Source organism: Fonsecaea nubica (genome assembly GCF_001646965.1).
Source record: "Fonsecaea nubica strain CBS 269.64 chromosome Unknown Scaff64, whole genome shotgun sequence".
Lineage (NCBI taxonomy): Eukaryota > Fungi > Ascomycota > Eurotiomycetes > Chaetothyriales > Herpotrichiellaceae > Fonsecaea > Fonsecaea nubica.
In genome coordinates, this window is record NW_019173737.1 from 35,611 (window position 1) to 53,575 (window position 17,965).

Below are 17,965 nucleotides of genomic sequence, written 5' to 3' on the forward strand. Positions count from 1 at the left end.
ACTTTCCCCCACTGTCATGGGTAGTTATGTAGCGTTTGTTTGGTGGCAGATCGGTAGGACTTGCAGTCCACGCGCCTAGACTCGACGAGGTGAAGTTCAGCCAAGCTGTCTTGAAGACGACTTCTTTACCTTTCCCAGAGTGCTAATGTACCCAGGCACACACATCAGATGGTGAAACCAAAAGCCACTGAGCAACTCACGGAGAGTTGTACGAGATACCCCACGATCGAGCTAGCTGTACCCCACGGGTCGCTCCCCCGTTCCCCAGCAGTAAACTTGGCATACGACTATCACATCCCGGGACACGGAGCCTTCCGTGCAATTCAAACTTGACCCCTTCCATGATCAACCATATTGCAGGATCAGTGTGTTGAGTCTTGGCAATAGAGCTTTGGACTCGTTCAGTTGGGCTTTATCAATAGGATTTTCCACGCCCCGATCCTACTCAGACAGGGGCCGTCGCGACAAAGAACTCCCTGGGCAATTGAGGCGGCGCGCGTTCGAACTTGAAATCTAAAAGTACGAACTTGACACGGCAGCTTACGTTGGGCGCTTGTTCATTTTTGCAAATTTCAGCTGTATTTTATTCATTCTGAATATCCTCCTGCGCAGGATATCTCCTGGCGAAAGACTCAGCATGAATCGACTCGGGCTGTTGTACAAATCCGAACTCAATGACGACGCGAAAAGGTTGGCCAACAAATTTGACTTGTTCGACAAATCGAGGCCTGGAAAGTATGTGTTTTCCTGGTGATAATCCACATAGTCACTTAACCATACTTTCTGCCAGGAAATCCATTCGACAACAGGATGGCCGCTTTATTGGACCATTTGGGGTACAGCTGCATACGCCCATCCTTGGTGAACACCTGATAGAAGTGGCCAATAGCCTTGCACAGCTTCCGGGACTGGATTTCAAAAATCGCGAGATTGCAATTGTGACGACTGGTGTCAAGTTCAATGCTGCCTTTGAGCTCCTTGCACATACCAGACACGCCTTACGCGCTGGTGTTACACAGGCAGAAATTGATGCGATACTACGAGGAGAGAGGCCCGATACTTTCGATGACCATGCTAAGGCTGCCTACGATGTTGCACATGAGTTGGTGAATAGGCCAGGCCCATTGTCCGAGGAGCAATGGGCTCGCGCGGTTGAGCTCTTTGGTAAAGAAGGTGCTACCGCCCTCATCCATTTCGTGGCCTTCTACTCTAGTGTATGTGTAGTACTCAATGGCTTTGACTGCAAGATCCCTGACGGGGAAGCTTGAGATTTTGATATTCTGATATAACATCGATTACTAGCTTTCATGGCACACGAGCACTTTCACTGGGAAGAGAGCATCATGTATTTTAGACAACCTCTGTAGTAGAATATCTTGCACAAATGTCAACGCCGTTCTTCTTTCCTCATCGGATATGCTCAATTCTTAGATTAAACTAGGTAATAAAGTATCGTTTCCGACTACCAGGCCTCCTGACAAACCTGGCTAGGTCTGCACCTCTTGAACTTACAACATAATTAGTACAAAGTTGAAATAATTCTATGTCAAGACTGGCCTATTGCGCATCTGTATCCAGCGGGAGAGTTTCAATCTTGAACATAAAACGCCAGGTCAACCTGTTCACCTCTCGCCGCAGCTTTTGCGGCATGCTCCTCCAGCTCGGTGAATCCGTTGCCCAGGACTCCCCGCCAGCGATTACCGCTGTTGTAGCGAATGTCCCAGTCCTCAGCTCTCAGCTCCGCGATCATGACTTCGCGATATAATAGCGCACTTCCGGGCCACGCAGCAGTTACCCGTCCACCTATGCGATGGTTCTTGTACCAACTTCGACATCCGCCCGTCCAGGCTAGCCCTTTATGGATCTCATCTCCGTAACGGACGAATTCGTCGGTTGCATCCTGACTAGGTGCCACAGACTTGATGTCCTCGGAGGCCATCTTCTTCAGCCACCGGAGAATATAGTCGGCTGTCCATGAAATCGAAGGGAGAAGTGTGCCGTGACTGACAGTCGCGTTAGGGCCAGTGAAGATGAAGTAGTTCGGCATGTCAGGGCAGGCAAGGCTGAGATATGACTCTGGCTCTTCAGCCCATTTGGATGCGAGTGTAACATTATTGCGGCCCGTAACAGGGTACCGTGGAATGTAGGAGACATCAAAGCCAGTCGCACAGACAATGACGTCGAACGTGTAGAAGGCTGCTGCTGTTTGAATACCTGAGGGCGTAATATTGATAATGGGATTTGTTTCCAGTGTCACGTTAGGACGGAGGAAGGATTCGAGGTATCCCTCGCCAGGTGTGACGCGCCGGCAACCAAATTCCCAGGTTGGGATAAGTTTCGAGCAGAGCTCTTCATCATTCTGCAGTATCGATCTCATACGTTCAACAGACACTTCTTGGGCTTTCGTGTTTTCGATCGAGCCCCTCTTGAACTATCGTCATTGTTGATTAGCATGGATAGCTCCAAAGGGGGAACGCATGGAATAGGCATCGAGGACATACGAATCTGTACCCCTTGTTCATCCCTTGCTGCAGCATCTTACGATACTGGCGATACTTCTCTTTGTCCGTTGCGAATAATCGTCTGACTTGCCTTGGATACCTTGGGTTGAAAGTACTGTCGCCCTCTCCATCATCGTCTTCTATTTCCTCCGTGCTATAATGTCCATTCCCGTTCTCCATGCTTGTCTCCTCGGTATTGACTCCCAGTTCTCCGGCTTTTACGTCGAGGGTCTCGCCTATTGATGGTGTGATATAAGTTGGGCCACGCTGGAAGCTCACAACTGTTGTGCCTTCCAATTTGACCATTTCTGGCAGGATCTGGATGCCCGATGACCCGTTACCAATGATTCCAATGCGTTTGTGGCTGTAATCGTAGGTATTGTCCCATGAGGCGGAGTGGACTTTATGTCCCTCGAAGTCGTGGATTCCTGGGATCGACGGCCAGTCCCATTGACTACGAGGTGATTGTTAGAATCACAACAGTCTGAGGCATCAGCTGCCACTGACTCACGAGCCCAGCACTCACTGATTCTTATCGAGAATGGTCATACCTTAATAGACCCTTGGCAGAGAGAACAACGTCAAACAGCTCTACTCTTTCCTCTTGGCAATTTTTTGAACCCGAACTTTCCACATGGATTGATCTTTCTGCCAGTCCAAGCCCACTACGCGTGTGTTGAATTGGATATCACGGCGTAGCTCCCATTTCGTTGCTGTCCGTCTGATGTACTCGTAGATCTCGCTGCCGCTGGCGTAAAACCTCGACCAGTTTGGATTCGGGTCGAAGGGGAATGCCTGGGTGTCACAGTAGTGTTAGAGCTGTACAAAAACAGCCTTTGGTGGAGATACAGCCAAAATGACACCGGAGTACGGGATACTAACATAAATGTGTGCTGGTACGTCACATTGAACACCAGGATAAGTGTTCACCTTCCAAGTTCCTCCAACCTCATCGTTTGCTTCAAAGATGGTGTGGTCGATGAAATCCTGCATTTCCTTGTGTTCATGTTGAAGCTTGTGCGCGAATATCAGCCCCGAAAAGCCAGCACCAATGGTAGCAACCCGGAGGGTTCGCTTGTGATATGCAGGTCCTTCAGAGACAGGAACACATATCTGCTTGAGCCGCTCTGTGGATACCATGGTGACAAGGCGAATGGAACAGACTTGGTAAAATTTTTTCTTTAAGTTTTACCTCACTTGGGTTTCAGCGACATACTCTTTCAACAGGCTAAGCCATGGGGTGAGATACGAGAAGTATCATATAAGGAATGAAGGGAATAGTTAGAGCGCACAACAATCAACCCGTCCTCAGGTGATACCTCCTCATCCGCCAGAGCATTCACAATGAGCATGCTCGGGTCCGAAAGTCCCCCCGGCTACCGAACCTACTTCTTTCCGGCTCAACGACACTGAATGTTGACGGCGTGTCAATTCTCCATCGGGAAGAAATGCGTTGGAGAGAAACAGGGGCCCAAAGGTCCTCATATGAACCCTTCTTACCGTTCCATGTGGCGGATGCTTCGGGTCGGCCAGGAGGGATACATGGGCGAGTCGTGGTAACTATGGGCTTCCGAGGCCCTAATACTCTATTTGCGGGGAAATGCCGAATGCTAGTGTCTGGCCCCACACTATTAGATATCGCAGCTATGATTAGCTGATAGGGGCCCACTGCTCTCACTTGTGGGATTTAGTCAATATGTTCAATCAACTTTAAACACTCCTGACACTTAGGGGATAATCAAATCACCAGCCATCAGGGCTTGATATCCTACCCCTGAGACCCTTGCTATATGTAATAGTTGCCCTTTCCATACATCAGTTTTTCCCCTGGCGCGATTGGGTGTCTCCAGCGGCCAAATACATTGGTAACTGTAGGGCCCTCGCCAGAGGTAGTGCTACCGCGAGGGACGAAATTGACTCCAGGCTGACAATGAGAGAAATGTGCTTATATGAGGTCTCAGAGCGTGCGAATCTCGCATGGCATTTCCTAGGTATGGGAAGGGTCCTCTTTGCTCGCCTACCTCCTCCCCACTGTGGGCAAGATCAGGGCAAATTAATTGCGAGAAGTAGACGAATGTAACGCCCTGCGGAAGTGATTCATAGGCCAAAAAATACTATTACATCGATGGTGGTGCATCCGTAGCACTCCAAACTTCGTAGTGCATAGCCTTTCATGCTATTGCTACAAGTTCAACTCCGGGCTCTTCAAATCTACTATGGTCGGATCAAGGTCCGTCCCCGCCATGTTTCAGGAGCTACACAGGGCGGAAAATGACGTTTCTTCAGGAATACATTATTACAGCGTACTATACCAGGCACGGACCTCGGGGACCATCGGAGCGCCTGTTGTATCTACGAGTAGTAGAATCGTCTTGCATTCAGGCGTTTAAAATTGAGCTCATCAGTGAATGCAAGATTTTGGGGTTCACTTTGTGTTGCCAGTACGCGCTTCCCTCTATCAAGACTCATCTCGTCCTCTTGCCAATATGCCTTTCGGAACTATTAAGACCTCGGAATTTTCGAAGAATATTCCTATACATTCACGTGTTTTCCCCGTCGAGGAGAGTACCTATTCGGACGTTGATGTACTGGCCATTCAGTACCGTACTTCATCCAGCGCTGTAAAGTTCTACTTCCTGAAGAGTTTGAGATTGAAGATGAGCCAGTTGCAAAGGCTGTGCTGTTGCGATACGGCATGGCTAGAACCGGGGCCTATCACGAGTTTATTCATCAAATCGAAGTCAAATTCCAAGGCAAAGTTTATGACTATGCCGTCTCATTGATTCTGGACAACGAAGCTGCCATTTACGGTGGCAGGGAGGAGGTTTGGTATTCCCAAAACCTTTGGTAAATTGGTCTTCGATCTCGGCCAAAATGGTGGCACCACAGCAGGTTTCTTCTCAGGACGCGTGGAGAGACCAGAGGGTGTCCCTCTCGCGTTTTTCGGTTTCAAACCCAGGGATAGGCGTCCCTACGGCGAGCTGCCCCCAACACAGAAGCCGGCGATGAACCTCTGAATCATTCCCAGTCCTAAGCTGGGCGAACCACCATCTATACGGGAGTTCATACCAATATACATGGATTTTGAGAGAGGCGAGGTTTGGACAGGCGAAGGGTCTTTGGCTTATTCAGGATTCTCAGACTTCGACCCGCTACACAAATTACCCGTCCTCCGGTATGAAAGTGCGACCCTTGTTCGACGAGCAGAAGCGCGTATGCGCCCTGTCACTGAAGTCTTCAAGGTCTAAAGACTTTAACATTGGCCAGGGGAATTAATTTGTGTGAATGAAGACGGCCAGGTAACATAGACGGCTAGAAGCTTGCCATATAGCTGTCTGGAATGTCTTGTGATAAGAATACATGTTCAATTCTAACTATTGAGTCAAAAATGGCGAGTCATTTCCGCTACCCTGCGTGTATTATTATACTTTCTCGTGGTTGAAACGCACGAAATGGTACCTTCCCAAGGCAGAAGTCCTCTTTGGTGGAGTTTCATATAATTTCATATTCTGAGCTGGTATTACACATTATTGGCTGTACTGTAGGAGAGACACTAGACCAGCTGGCTCCGACCCTCAAAGTAGGCGAGGAATGCCATATCCGTATCATATTGATCCACTGTACACCCATTTGAAGTGCTGGGTGCCAAATTGAAGCCAAGGTCATTCACGCTGTTGTCTGTTTGGGGAAGAAGAAAGTCCTTGACTGGTAATTCAGTAGCAAAGTCGTAGGGTCTCGGACTCTCCGGGAGGTGTTCATCCCAAATTGAGGCACGATTGAAATGATCAATCTGTGTGGGCGGCTTCGTCTGCAGCTAGTTAGTGATATTCGACACGGCGTAGATTACAATGGCTCACCCGTTCTCTGTCGTCCAGGGAATACAGGAAGTTATTGGGGTTGGGATTTTCGCAAGAGTAGGATTCGGAGTCTTCATATGTATCAAGCACAGGAAGCGACTCGTCCAACGTCTCATTGAGAGGGGAAGATGCAAGGTACATGAGATCCACGAACTCAGGATTCGAGAGAGAAAAGGTTGGACTCAGAGTGAAATTGTTAATATCGTCAAAGAAGCTTTCGAGGGCAGGGTCAAGGGCAATATCCGACAAGTCTTTTTTCACGGAAATGAGGTGCGAAAGCGGTTGCACGAGGGGCTTGATCTTCACATGTGGCGTTATAGACCAAACTAGCTTTTCGCCGTCGTTGTGGCTGCCCTTTTTCAACAGTCGAGATCGCATTGCCGGCCTTGATTGATTAGTGAGATTGACCTCTTCGGTAAAAACTAAAAGTCAACTCACCAATATATGCTGTCGAGGAACATGCAATGTCGATGGGTAAATTGAACTGGCCGTGGTCGCTGCCACCGAAAACATTGCCTCCAGTTGTTTGGGGTCGGAAAGCAAAGAAACTAGCGAGCTACATTAGCAGAGCATTGAATCAAGGAGAGTAAAGTCTTTCCTACCAGGTAGTACTTGTAGTAAGCCCAGAATGTACACATGAATTCCACCGGGGAGTGGTAGATGTGTTTGAAGTGCTGGTTGGCGTTGAATGAGCATAACGCGGCGGCTCGTCGGAGGCGTTCCCTCTCACTCAGATCAGCGAGCAGTTCTTTCCGTTGCGGAGGCTTCGACGGTGATGAGAAGTCCTTGCCATAGATGATGGCATCGTAGATATCGCGAAACAATGTCTTGATACGCAGATCTCGGTCCACCTCCTCTATGGCGACATAAAATCATCAGTAGGCGGCCTGCTTGAGGGAAGGGCTCAACTAACCGAGAGTGAGATTAATGTAGTCGCAGTGATCTATCAAAAACCTCAGGTTGTCGCTGGCATAGCCATGGCGAATCTTCCACGACATAAATGTCTCGAGCATGTCGTTCATTGATATCTCATCTTCGCCGGGCTGACAGAGGTGCTTGTTCTCCTGTCCCAGCTCCCAGAAGAGGGATCGCCTTGCGCCACACCACGGCACTTGTTTCCACACTCCCTGGGGTTCAAGCTGAGCACAATTCAATGCACAGGCGTCTATTGCTTTCCTGTTCGCTTGTCGGCGAGACGAATTACTCTTCGCCTTATCTTCAATGGTCGTTTGTGGACCCGGGAGAAAGTGTGGTTCTTCTAGGATTATTCCCCGTGCAAGCTCTTTTGGTTGTCTGGGCACGGGACTCTCCTTCAAGAGTGGCTGGGAGGCAACATAGACGAGGTCTAGTCAAGATAGGCAGCTCACTGTGAGACATCATGTCCAAATTGAGCCTGTCTTGCCCAGGTCAGCAAACTGCTACGGCACCCTGCGACCTTGTTTGTGGTTGAGTTGATGTGATTTCAAGGACAATGGAGGCATTTCTGCACCCAGCAGCCTACTGTCGGTTTCGAGAGTGACCAGTCAACATCCTGGCCAAGAGAAAGCATGCTCTACGAGACCCAAGTACAAGTACGCAGTTTCTCCTGCTTACCACCATCAACATCTTCAAACACCACGCTTTCGCTTGCCCACTCCCATCGTGATCGACGTCATCCTCCTAGACCCTTCTCCGCTGTTAACTCTTGACGCAAACTCATGGGTGTCGCGCTCTCACGTGTGGAGCAATATAAAGCCCGGTCGATGGGAAAGTAAGCATCTGGTCCAGACCGCGAGAGGGCAGCTCCCATCAAGCGAAGGACATCTTTCCTGGAATACCCGTCACGTTACCTCGTTATTTGAGTTGTTCATGCTGCTTAAGGACAAAGCTAGGTCAACTGGGATACACACGAGTCGTGGTATCGACGCCTGCCGAGGGTAATGCAGAATAGCGGCTGCACCTAGTCCGAAAGTGGATAGTATGCAGCCTCGTCATGGCCGATGGCATGTTCCAATTGGGCCGTGGCTTGATTCAGAGTGTTACTTCAGGGGCATCTCAACTCATAATTCGATGTTGAGATTGTCCCACGGGGAACGTGCCCCACGAAGAATATATGGGCATTGAATTCTGATCAATATATAGAGAGAGAGAGAGAGCAAGGAACTCCAGACTCTTCTCATGGGCACTCACAGCTTCCTCAAACCATGCAGATCAAGATCCCCGCCCTTCTACGAGGTCGTCGCGAACGGCAGACGGCTACAGACGCAAACGGACAGTCCGCAAATGACAGCGATCACAAGGCCACTATGGATAGCAAGCATGAGAGCATCGCTCTGGAGAACGGAGTTCAGCATTTTGAGTCTGCTACGGACACATCGGATGCACAGGGAAGGGTAACAGGGCGCGTTATTTTAGCCATTGCTGTAAGGCCAGGATTCCATTTCTCTAGCATCTCAGCCGCGATATACTGACAAGCATCATCCAGGCCCTTGGGTTGACATATGAGGCCGCTCTTTTCTCCTTCGTCGTGCCTGCAGCTGTCCTCTTGACCATCAATGCAGACATTGGCCCGTCAGCCAATCTGAGCTGGGTTGCTACGAGTTTGTCATTGGCAAACGCGGTTCTGCAGGCGACTTTTGGTCGCGGGGCAGATATCTTCGGCCGGCGATACTTTCTTATCTGTGGCAATATTTTTGGACTTGTCGGTAGGATCCAACTCATTGTTGATGCTACGACTTGAAACAATAGCGCTGACCTGCGCAAAGGAACTTTAGTCAACGGACGGTATGTCACACCCGCTCGTGCACTTCAATGGCTGAACTCGCGTGTAGTGCCAACTCAATCCGAGTTGTGATTGCAGGCACCGCTATCCAGGTTCGTTCCATGTGCTCTTCCTTCTCTCTATCGTAATCTCATCCAAGCGCAGGGGATCGGTGCTGCCCTTCAACAAGTTGCATATGTCTCCGCCTTTGACATTGTCCCAAAGAAACATCGAGAGGCAACTCTGTCTGCACTCAATCTTGCTGCTCTCCCTGCTTCAATGTTTGGAGCTATTATCGGTAGGTGCAAAGGATTGGATTGAGGCCCCTGAAGCTGACTACATGGGTGCCTAGCCTTTTCTGTGGTCAAGACATTGAGCTGGCGCTACACATACTATTTTGGCACCATGATCAACGGGATAGCCCTGATAATGGTTATCGTATTTTACTGGCCACCAGGATGGGTTGGACTCCGTCCAGATGGCAAATCACGCACCCAACAATTGAAAGACCTGGACTATGTTGGCGTGCTTCTCATGGCCGGTGGTTTGATTTCTTTCTTGCTGGGCGTCTCATGGGGGGGAACCCTTATCCCTGGACCAGCGCAACCGTCCTCGTCCCACTACTAGTCGGAGGTATTGTTCCTCACTCCATATCGCCGTATGAGACATCTAACGCCGTGACAGGACTGACTGTGGCGACCCTTTTACCCCTTTGGGAGTTCTACGCCCCGGCCGATATGGACAGACTGTTTCCCGGGAAATTGATTACAAATGTCAGATCGGTCATCCTACCGCTCTTCATCACCTTTGCTTCCGGTCTTGCGGTAGGTGCTCTTCACACTTTCAAGTACAAATGGTATTTAGAGCAGCACTGACATTTATCGGCAGCTCTATGGGCTCCAGGTTTACTGGCCTCAATGTCTGCACCCAACTCTTCACGTCCGAGCCATTCTGACATGCAGATAGTGATTCAAACCCTGTTTACCACAGACCCTGATCGGGCTGGCTGGCTCAGCTTTGTACTTAATGCCGCCGGGACTAGTGAGTATCCCCAGACGAGCAAATCTTCCATGTGTTGTCATTGACATTCTCCTACAGCCGGAATCATGACATCGGGGATTTTCTTTGGTATCCTAAGGCGCACGCGACTCCAACTGGTCGCATATACTGCGCTACAAACTGTTTTTCCGGCAGCGATGTCAACCATCACTCAGCACTCACTTGCGCGGGCTGTAGTTCTGGCTATATTCACTGGTTGGGCCCTCAGCTCGACCATGATCGTCAGTGTCTTGTTTGTCCAGTACGGAGTGGGCGACGATCGCCTTGGTATCTCGAACGGGTAAGTTCATTACCCGCATTTGGTGACAGCCCTGAGAGGACATCGAACATGACGAGAAAACAGGCTGCGCGGAACCATTGTGAACTCCGGAGCCGCCATTGGGTTTGCGATCTACAGGAGGATTGTCAACAACAAGGTCAAAGATACCATGGGGCCAGCCATGGCCACGGCTTTGGTCGGTGCGGGATTACCAGCCAATTCAGTCGAACCGTTTATTGGTGAGTAAACCTGTCGGAACCAGGGCTTTGAGGTAAGATTAACCAAGGTGTAAAGGCGCTTTCCTGACAGGAAACTCCACCGTTCTCGCCGGAATCGATGGGGTGACGCCAACCGTCCTGGCAGCCGCAACAAGCGCATCTCGAGATGTGTACACCCAGGCATTCCGAATCCTCTTCCTGGTCACCACAGCCTTTACTGGTAAGTCTACAAAGAACTCGAAAGTCTCCAGTACTAATGCTGTCTAGGCGCTGCCTTTATTGGTAGCCTCTTTGTCCCAAGTGTCGATATTCACTTGACTCAGTAAGCTACCAACACACATCTGAAGTCTACGGCTAACATACATAGAGATACTGCTATTCAACTCGATAAGCCCCACGTCATTGGACATGGTGAAGGTGAAGCAAAGGTTCTCACAGAAGAAAGTGCTTAGGAGATACTCAGGGAGTGGGCGACCGTGATATTGTCATGCTGGGCAAAGACATACCATTCGTGAAACAAGTCGTTTGAACTTGCGCCAGCATTGAGACAAGTGACATACCCTCTGGGAACTGCTCTCGGGAAGCATTTACTCTGTGTTATGACTTCAGAATCATTCTCGTCGAGATCCATACATGGGCGAGTTTGTTTTGACCAGAAGAAGATGGCACATATATGCCCTGCAGTCGAGTCGTCTACGTATAACATATTCAGAAATGCAAATGCAAATTCCAAACACACAGACTTTCCCGTGACCTTTGCTGGAACTTCAGTATATTTGATGTGCATGGAGGGGTCTGCCACCCGAGGAATCTCTATGCATCCCCTGCCACACGCAATGCTCCTACCCATGTTTTCACGCCTGATTCCTTTGGTCTCCCCAACAGAAGCCTCCTCTAGACCCAGCTAGCCTATGGCTGGGCTCTCCGAGCTCGGCACTGCGTAAAAGCTGTAAGCTATGCATTTAGCTCAATATTCTCTGGGCTCAGCTTCTCGTTCCGACTTCCTAGGTCTCTTGTTCCCAGGATTCTCCAGCTTCCCAAGCACGCTCCAATCTCGGGCCCCCGGGGGGTCTCCGCTCTCCATGGCGGGCCCCGGTCTTCCGTGAATCGTCGGCCCGCCAGCTCACTGTTCTCTATCATTTCACCGTTGCAGGCTCAATCTCGTCGCTTGGGGTATCATGGAACTGACCATCGGTCTTCTTGCCTGAGGGAGCCTCACCCTCTCATCGCTGAGCACGCCGTATCCGAGAACCTTCCAGTTCCCCCGGGACCCCCCTTACCTGCGTGCACAGCACGACTCGTGGTAGCTCATCCCGGAAGCAAACAGAGCCGGACCTACAGGGGTGCCGAGTTGGACATGTCATTTTGCATACTTAGTCTACGAGGATTCCCTCGACGGTAAGCGAAATGTCCAGCCTTGGAACCAAGCATCAACAACCACAATCATCCATACTTCTTCCAACATGGCAGATAAGACTCCAGTTCCAGCCTCAGAGATTGAGCACGTACATTCTGAGATGGATGTTCCCCCTCAGCTCGAGAAGACCCACGTCGAAGAAGATTGGACTGCCGAAGAAGAGCGAAAACTAGTGTAAGTGATACAGAAATCATGAAGCACGGTTTACCTGTATAATTAACTGGGTGAACTAGGCTCAAGATTGACCTGCGCATCCTGCCGTATCTCTCGGTGATCTTTGGCTTGTCTCTGCTTGATCGGATCAATGTTTCGGCAGCATATATTGCAGGCATGAGCACTGATATCGAACTTTCTGTCGGTGAGGAAATGGAAATGGAGCTCGCATGAGCTTAGTAGCCCTAGAAGACTAACATGGACTCAAGGTGCTCGGTACTCGATGAGTCTATTGTTCTTCTTCATCACCTATGTCTTGCTTGAGATCCCCAGTAATTTGGTAAGTTAAAGCCCCCCGAATTGTTTATACCGTGCCTGTTGACCTAGGATGGTTTGATAGATTATTCGACGAGTCGGCGCCAGATGGTGGCTGAGCTTCCTGATCACTGCCTGGGGTATCTGCGTCATGTGCATGGGGTTTATACAAAGCTGGGTCCCATTGGTCGTCCTCCGTGTTCTCTTGGGGGCGTTCGAGGCCGGTTGTGAGTTGAAGGCTTCCGATACCGATTACATGGCCCGGCTAATACGGCCTTGACAGTGTTTCCGGGGGCGGTCTTCCTGATCTCTGCATGGTACAAGACTTATGAAACGGCACGAAGAGTGTCATGGTTTTATATGGCCTCGCTGATGGCTTCGGGGTTCAATGGTATTGTGCGTTCATTCCTAGCATTCCTGACCCAAGGTTCGTCATGGCTTACAAACGGTCAGATTGCATACGGCCTGTCGTTGATCAGGTCTGGCAGTGGCACCTATCGGCAAGGGTGGAGATTGATATTCTTGATCGAAGGCGCCATTACAATATTTTGCGGCTTGATAGGTCCCATCTGTCTCGGAGAATGTCAGGCTTCTCCACAAGTTTGCAATTTGGACCCGTCCTGTGCTGACTCTCTATTCGCAGTTCCGGAACACAGCAAATGGCTCAACGAGAGGGAGAGGCATATCGCCACCGTCCGACTGGCCAACGAGCGCTCGGGCAGAGAGTAGGAGCATCCAACCCTCAGGCAAGGTTTGAGACTCCTTATGGACTGGAAAGATGCTTTCTAGTAAGTTCACCCTCCTCGAGTCTACCGTCGTGTGCGATCTTGGGGTGTTGACAGAGATCAAGCTGCCTCCAGGCCTACCTGGGCGCGTGCAGTGTGTATGCATTGGGCTACTACATGCCAATAATTCTTCGTCAGGGAATGGGATTCAGCTACGCCTTGGCCCAGATCTTGTCGAGTCCGCCATATGTATGTTGTGACCCCATGACCGTTGCTACACCATCCACTCCGACCCAGATTAGCTCTTAACATGGCGTTTCTGACTAGATCCTGACTGTTTTTCTCTAACTCCTGACATATTGGTTGTCGGACAAGACGAAACTACGCTGGCCGTAAGTGGACATCCAATTCTCCCCCGAAAGACTTTGCTGACACCCAACAATTTGAAGGTTTCTATGTTTCCACGCCTTGGTCGGGTAAGTTGTGCTGGTCGTTAGTTCTGGAATTGCCCTAATTTCCGCTATATAATTCTCCCCTGCGCAAAAGCTAACAGAAGACACCATTGCTAGACTTGTTGGGCTCATCATCGTCCTCTACGCTAAGCCACCCGGGGTGCGCCTCTTTGGGGTTTTCCTGGCTATATTTGCCACCAACGCCAATGTGCCAGGAAATCTGACTTATGGACAAGGCCAGACCGCTCTACCACACAAGAAAGGTCTGGTGGCGGCGGCCCAGGTCGGGTTTGGTTCTATTGGGGGAATTACCGGCTCAACCATCTTCAGATCGCAGGATGCGCCACAGTACTTCCCTGGGATGTGGGCGACCATCAGCTTTCAGATCCTATACATTGTCATGACGTCTGGCATGAGCTTGTGGTTGACGAAGAGAAACCGTGACGCGGATGAAAAGGGGGAGATCCTCGAAAAGGTGGAAGGATTTAGGTATGCGCCATGAGGAAGAGGTTGGTTGAGGCGGTATCAGATCTGACATATTCGCCGCCAGAGGACGAACTCAAGTGTCGGTGCGCGTTACAGGTACAAGTATACTTATAGTATCTATAGGATATGACCCAGACAATCTACACATTTGTTCATACAGAAAACCAATGGCCTCGAGCACTGCAACGGCTCGCAAACGGTGAATTTCCTCAGACCGCCATGGGGCCCCAGACTGCGGCCATCATATTCCGAAAGTCGAAGAGCAGCGGAGAATAATGACCGGGGGGTTTGCCACCCAGTGGCGCGCCTTTCCTCTCCTCCGCTGGGGTTTTCAGTGGGGTTTACGGTGCCAATCTAATTGGAAGGGCTTCTAACGAAAGGGGTTTTCCCACTCGGATGGAGGATACGATGGTTGACGGGGTTTTTTCAGTTTTCCCACCGGAACTTGGAGAACGGCACTAAAGGCAAGGGGCTAGAGCAGAGTAACTCTCAAGCTAATCAACCCCAGATTCACAGCTTCCTCCTTCTCCTCGTCCCATGGGGTTATTTCGGTTTGTCCCGGACCACATGCACCCCGCATTACCTGGCCAGGAATCCTTCCGCAAAGTGGCGGCAAATTACACCTGGAATCTGGAGCCTGACACCAGCTGGTTCAACCCTCCCAGGAATGGTTTCCACTGTCCCGGGCGCACGTTGTTACCCACATGTACCCAAAAGTTTGGGGAAATGCCACTAAAGGAGCTGACATGGCATCTTAGCAAGGCTGTATCCACACTGTCCCCTCCGGCCATTGGAGCGAAGATCATGAAGCGAGATGTCTAAGTTGAGGCCCCCATGGCCTCTTCGCTTGAGCATTGCTTGGTTTTTGGAGTACTCCTGAGTCTCGATCCTGGTTCTTAACCGAGACCCGAGGGTAGGGGCAAACTATTGCGTGGGGGAAAACAAGAGTGAATATACAAGTATATCAGGGGATGTGTTGACTCCTCCACCGCTGACCGCGACTCTTCTCCCCTTGCATTCCGACCTACTGTCCCAGAGCACCGTCAAAACACCGACTGAGAGTGACCGACTGACCACCATGATCTCCCTCGTACAATTTGGGGTACAGAGCGAGCTCCTCCTGCAATGGAGCACAAGCAGCTGACACACTCGACAGATTGTTTTATTCGTCGGCCTGGGGAGTATCACCTATGGCTACGGATCCAGCATCATTGCTACCACCACTGGACAACCCACCTTTATTTCCTACTTTGAGCTTGATACCAGATCCAACGCAGATGATCTTTTGGGGGCCATAAACGGTCTCTTCTCCGTGGGAGGCTTGTTTGGCTGCATCTCGTGCTTCTGGATTCCCGACAAATGGGGTCGCAAAAAGGCAATCATGTTTGCGTCTTTTACATCCATTGTGGGGAATGGCCTCGCCGCGGGGAGTGTGCACATTGCCATGTTTATCGTTGCCAGACTCATCACCGGCTTCTCCGTGGGAGCCCTGGTGAGTCTTGTTCCACTGTACCAGAGCGAGATCTCCCCACCAAAGATCCGCGGTCTGCTTGTGGGCATGCACGGTACAGGCATCGCCACCGGCTACGTTGCTGCTAGCTGGATCGGCCTGGGTTTCTACTTTGTCAAAGCAAGTGGCACTCAATGGAGAATGCCCCTGGCAATCGGGGCGTTGTGGCCGCTCCTGCTTGCTGGTGGTGTGCTGTTGATCCCAGAGTCTCCACGTTGGTGTAAGTTGACTCGACAGAAATCAAAACCAAGTTTCTGCTCGATACTGACGATACAAAAGTGTTGACCAAGGACCGTCCCGAGGATGCTCTCAAGGCGTTCAAGGCATGCCGCACCGAGTCCGGGCCTCACAATGACGAGCACGCTATTACCGAGGAGTTCCATCTGTTGCATTCTCAGGTCATCGAGGAGTTGAAGGACCATGTGCCATTAAAGGAGTTCTTCACCAGGCCAGCCCTCCGCAAGAGGTCCTGGATCGGCTGGTTGACCATGGTGGCGGGTCAATGTACCGGAACCATTGTCATCAACAGTGAGCAAGCCTTCTCATCATGATCCATACTTCTATATTGACACACGTGGCAGACTACGGACCTTTTCTCTACAGAAATCTCGGCTTCTCCGTCGTCAACCAGCTTCTAATCCAGTGTGGTTGGATTACCGTGTGCCTTCTCGGCAACGCCTTCAACGCTGCAGTCATTGATTACTTTGGAAGAGTTCGAATGCTGGGTGGGTATCTCTGCTCCGAAATACTTGCGTTTGGCTGACCATATACCTAGTTTTTGGGCTCGCTGGAGATGTGATTGCCCTCGCTGGCGAGTGTGCTACCGTTGCTGTCTATCAACGAACGGGCTCAACCGCAGCCGCCAAAGCAGCCGTGTTCTTCCTCTTCCTCCATATTGGATTCTACGGCTGGACGATTGACGCCAGCACGTACATCTATGCCACCGAGATCTTCCCCAACCCTCTACGGGCGCGCGGTATCGGAATTTCTTGTGCCGGTCTCTTCATGGCTATTATTGTCTTCACCAGGTGAGCTTCGGAGTCGAATTGACTGGTGCCAGCCTGGCTAACTTGGTTCTCCCAGTGCCGCACCCACCGCATTCAACACTATTGGATGGAAATACTATCTCGTCTTCACCATTCTCACCGCCATCAACACCGTTGTCATTTTCCTCTTCTTCCCCGAGGTACTTTTCTCCCAATGTCGTAACCACCAGAAAAGCTCGCTAACTTTGACCTAGACAAAGGGTTTGGCTCTCGAGGATGTTGCCGAAATTTTCGGCGACGGTATCGTCCTCACAGACACCCGCGAAGAACAGATTCATCAGCGCTTCAAGCAATCTCACTATCGTGCTGAAGTCCTCGACGAGGTGACCCGCGACGAGCCGGTCCAATTGGACATGAAAGAAGGCTCAACAAAGGTCGAACATATACCATGAAAAAGCCAGAACAAATGGGCCAAACGCAAGGTGGCATGTTGAAAATGGTGAATAATTCCTGAATGTTCTCTTGGAGAAGGTGTATATCACAAACCACCCCAGATGTGTCTGTCGCGGCAAAACAGGGTCTATGCTACTAGGTTTTCCAAATAGTGGGAATGATAGAAGCACGGATGAGGAGCAAGAGATACAGCATCGTCGATATCCAGCAGGGGCAGCTGTAAAGCGAATACCCACACGGGTTTACACAATGGCTGAGTTCATAGCCGTTGCCAATGCTTTCCCGGAGCTTCTGGGTATATGAGATATGTCTTTCGACTCCGCTGTATTCTCCTATCTCCCTTAATATTGGTATGTGGATGTGATTCATGCATCAATCAAGACACTTGGCCCGTGAAGGAGATATTCCGCCGGATCAACCTTTCAAACCAACCACGTTCTCAAAGTATTGGCCACCACACTAAAGACGAGAACTTCTGGCCTTCTTAATTATTGCTTGTTGAGTGACGGCGACGCCACGAATCTTTGTTGCCAGTGCCAACAATTCTTATGCCCTTCTCGGCGTGTTGATGGTGTCCAACAACAAAACATGGGAGAGACTGAAGCGAGCCGCCACGCATAGAATCAGATTTACCGATATGTTCGAGGTATCTCGAATGTACCACGGCAAGCCGGTAGTATTTTCAACCTGACCATGGTCCTATTGGCCGTGTGTCTCCGGCTTCCAGATGCCCACTTGTCTGCAGTACCGGTCTACCGAACGGCTCCCATGTCTGTCGTGGTACACGAAACCCAAGCAACCATTGTTATCGTTACACCGATCCTCCGGGAGTGG

General features: G+C 50.4%; 6 protein-coding genes across 6 annotated transcripts; 4 read left to right on the forward strand and 2 right to left on the reverse strand.

Annotated features, from left to right (window-relative positions):
- Positions 1 to 637: 637 nt before the first annotated feature.
- On the forward strand, positions 638 to 1,268 carry AYO20_08285 (hypothetical protein; the record flags this gene model as incomplete). The annotated part of the gene is made up of 2 exons (XM_022646564.1): positions 638 to 735; positions 791 to 1,268. The coding sequence occupies 2 exons, from the start codon at positions 638 to 640 to the stop codon at positions 1,266 to 1,268; spliced, it is 576 nt and encodes a 191-aa protein (XP_022497422.1).
- A 320-nt stretch (positions 1,269 to 1,588) lies between these two features.
- On the reverse strand, positions 1,589 to 3,641 carry AYO20_08286 (hypothetical protein; the record flags this gene model as incomplete). The annotated part of the gene is made up of 4 exons (XM_022646565.1): positions 1,589 to 2,431; positions 2,502 to 2,955; positions 3,097 to 3,296; positions 3,384 to 3,641. 4 exons carry the CDS (start codon positions 3,639 to 3,641, stop codon positions 1,589 to 1,591), a joined length of 1,755 nt encoding a protein of 584 aa, XP_022497423.1.
- Positions 3,642 to 4,987: 1,346 nt separating this feature from the next.
- AYO20_08287 (hypothetical protein) lies at positions 4,988 to 5,749 on the forward strand (the record flags this gene model as incomplete). Its single annotated transcript, XM_022646566.1, has 3 exons — positions 4,988 to 5,045; positions 5,102 to 5,348; positions 5,530 to 5,749. 3 exons carry the CDS (start codon positions 4,988 to 4,990, stop codon positions 5,747 to 5,749), a joined length of 525 nt encoding a protein of 174 aa, XP_022497424.1.
- Positions 5,750 to 6,054: 305 nt separating this feature from the next.
- On the reverse strand, positions 6,055 to 7,371 carry AYO20_08288 (hypothetical protein; the record flags this gene model as incomplete). Its single annotated transcript, XM_022646567.1, has 5 exons — positions 6,055 to 6,309; positions 6,359 to 6,743; positions 6,797 to 6,906; positions 6,961 to 7,214; positions 7,272 to 7,371. 5 exons carry the CDS (start codon positions 7,369 to 7,371, stop codon positions 6,055 to 6,057), a joined length of 1,104 nt encoding a protein of 367 aa, XP_022497425.1.
- Positions 7,372 to 8,541: 1,170 nt separating this feature from the next.
- Positions 8,542 to 11,086, forward strand: AYO20_08289 (hypothetical protein; the record flags this gene model as incomplete). The annotated part of the gene is made up of 13 exons (XM_022646568.1): positions 8,542 to 8,760; positions 8,823 to 9,042; positions 9,103 to 9,121; positions 9,169 to 9,211; positions 9,264 to 9,396; positions 9,451 to 9,642; positions 9,783 to 9,926; positions 9,987 to 10,139; positions 10,197 to 10,437; positions 10,501 to 10,655; positions 10,711 to 10,854; positions 10,902 to 10,956; positions 11,002 to 11,086. 13 exons carry the CDS (start codon positions 8,542 to 8,544, stop codon positions 11,084 to 11,086), a joined length of 1,803 nt encoding a protein of 600 aa, XP_022497426.1.
- A 1,011-nt stretch (positions 11,087 to 12,097) lies between these two features.
- On the forward strand, positions 12,098 to 17,130 carry AYO20_08290 (hypothetical protein; the record flags this gene model as incomplete). Its single annotated transcript, XM_022646569.1, has 17 exons — positions 12,098 to 12,225; positions 12,285 to 12,409; positions 12,474 to 12,544; positions 12,605 to 12,746; positions 12,803 to 13,102; positions 13,163 to 13,244; positions 13,309 to 13,402; positions 13,642 to 13,720; positions 13,798 to 14,185; positions 14,247 to 14,278; positions 15,151 to 15,284; positions 15,339 to 15,912; positions 15,972 to 16,220; positions 16,274 to 16,417; positions 16,468 to 16,720; positions 16,776 to 16,878; positions 16,933 to 17,130. The coding sequence occupies 17 exons, from the start codon at positions 12,098 to 12,100 to the stop codon at positions 17,128 to 17,130; spliced, it is 3,096 nt and encodes a 1,031-aa protein (XP_022497427.1).
- Between the last annotated feature and the right edge of the window lie 835 nt (positions 17,131 to 17,965).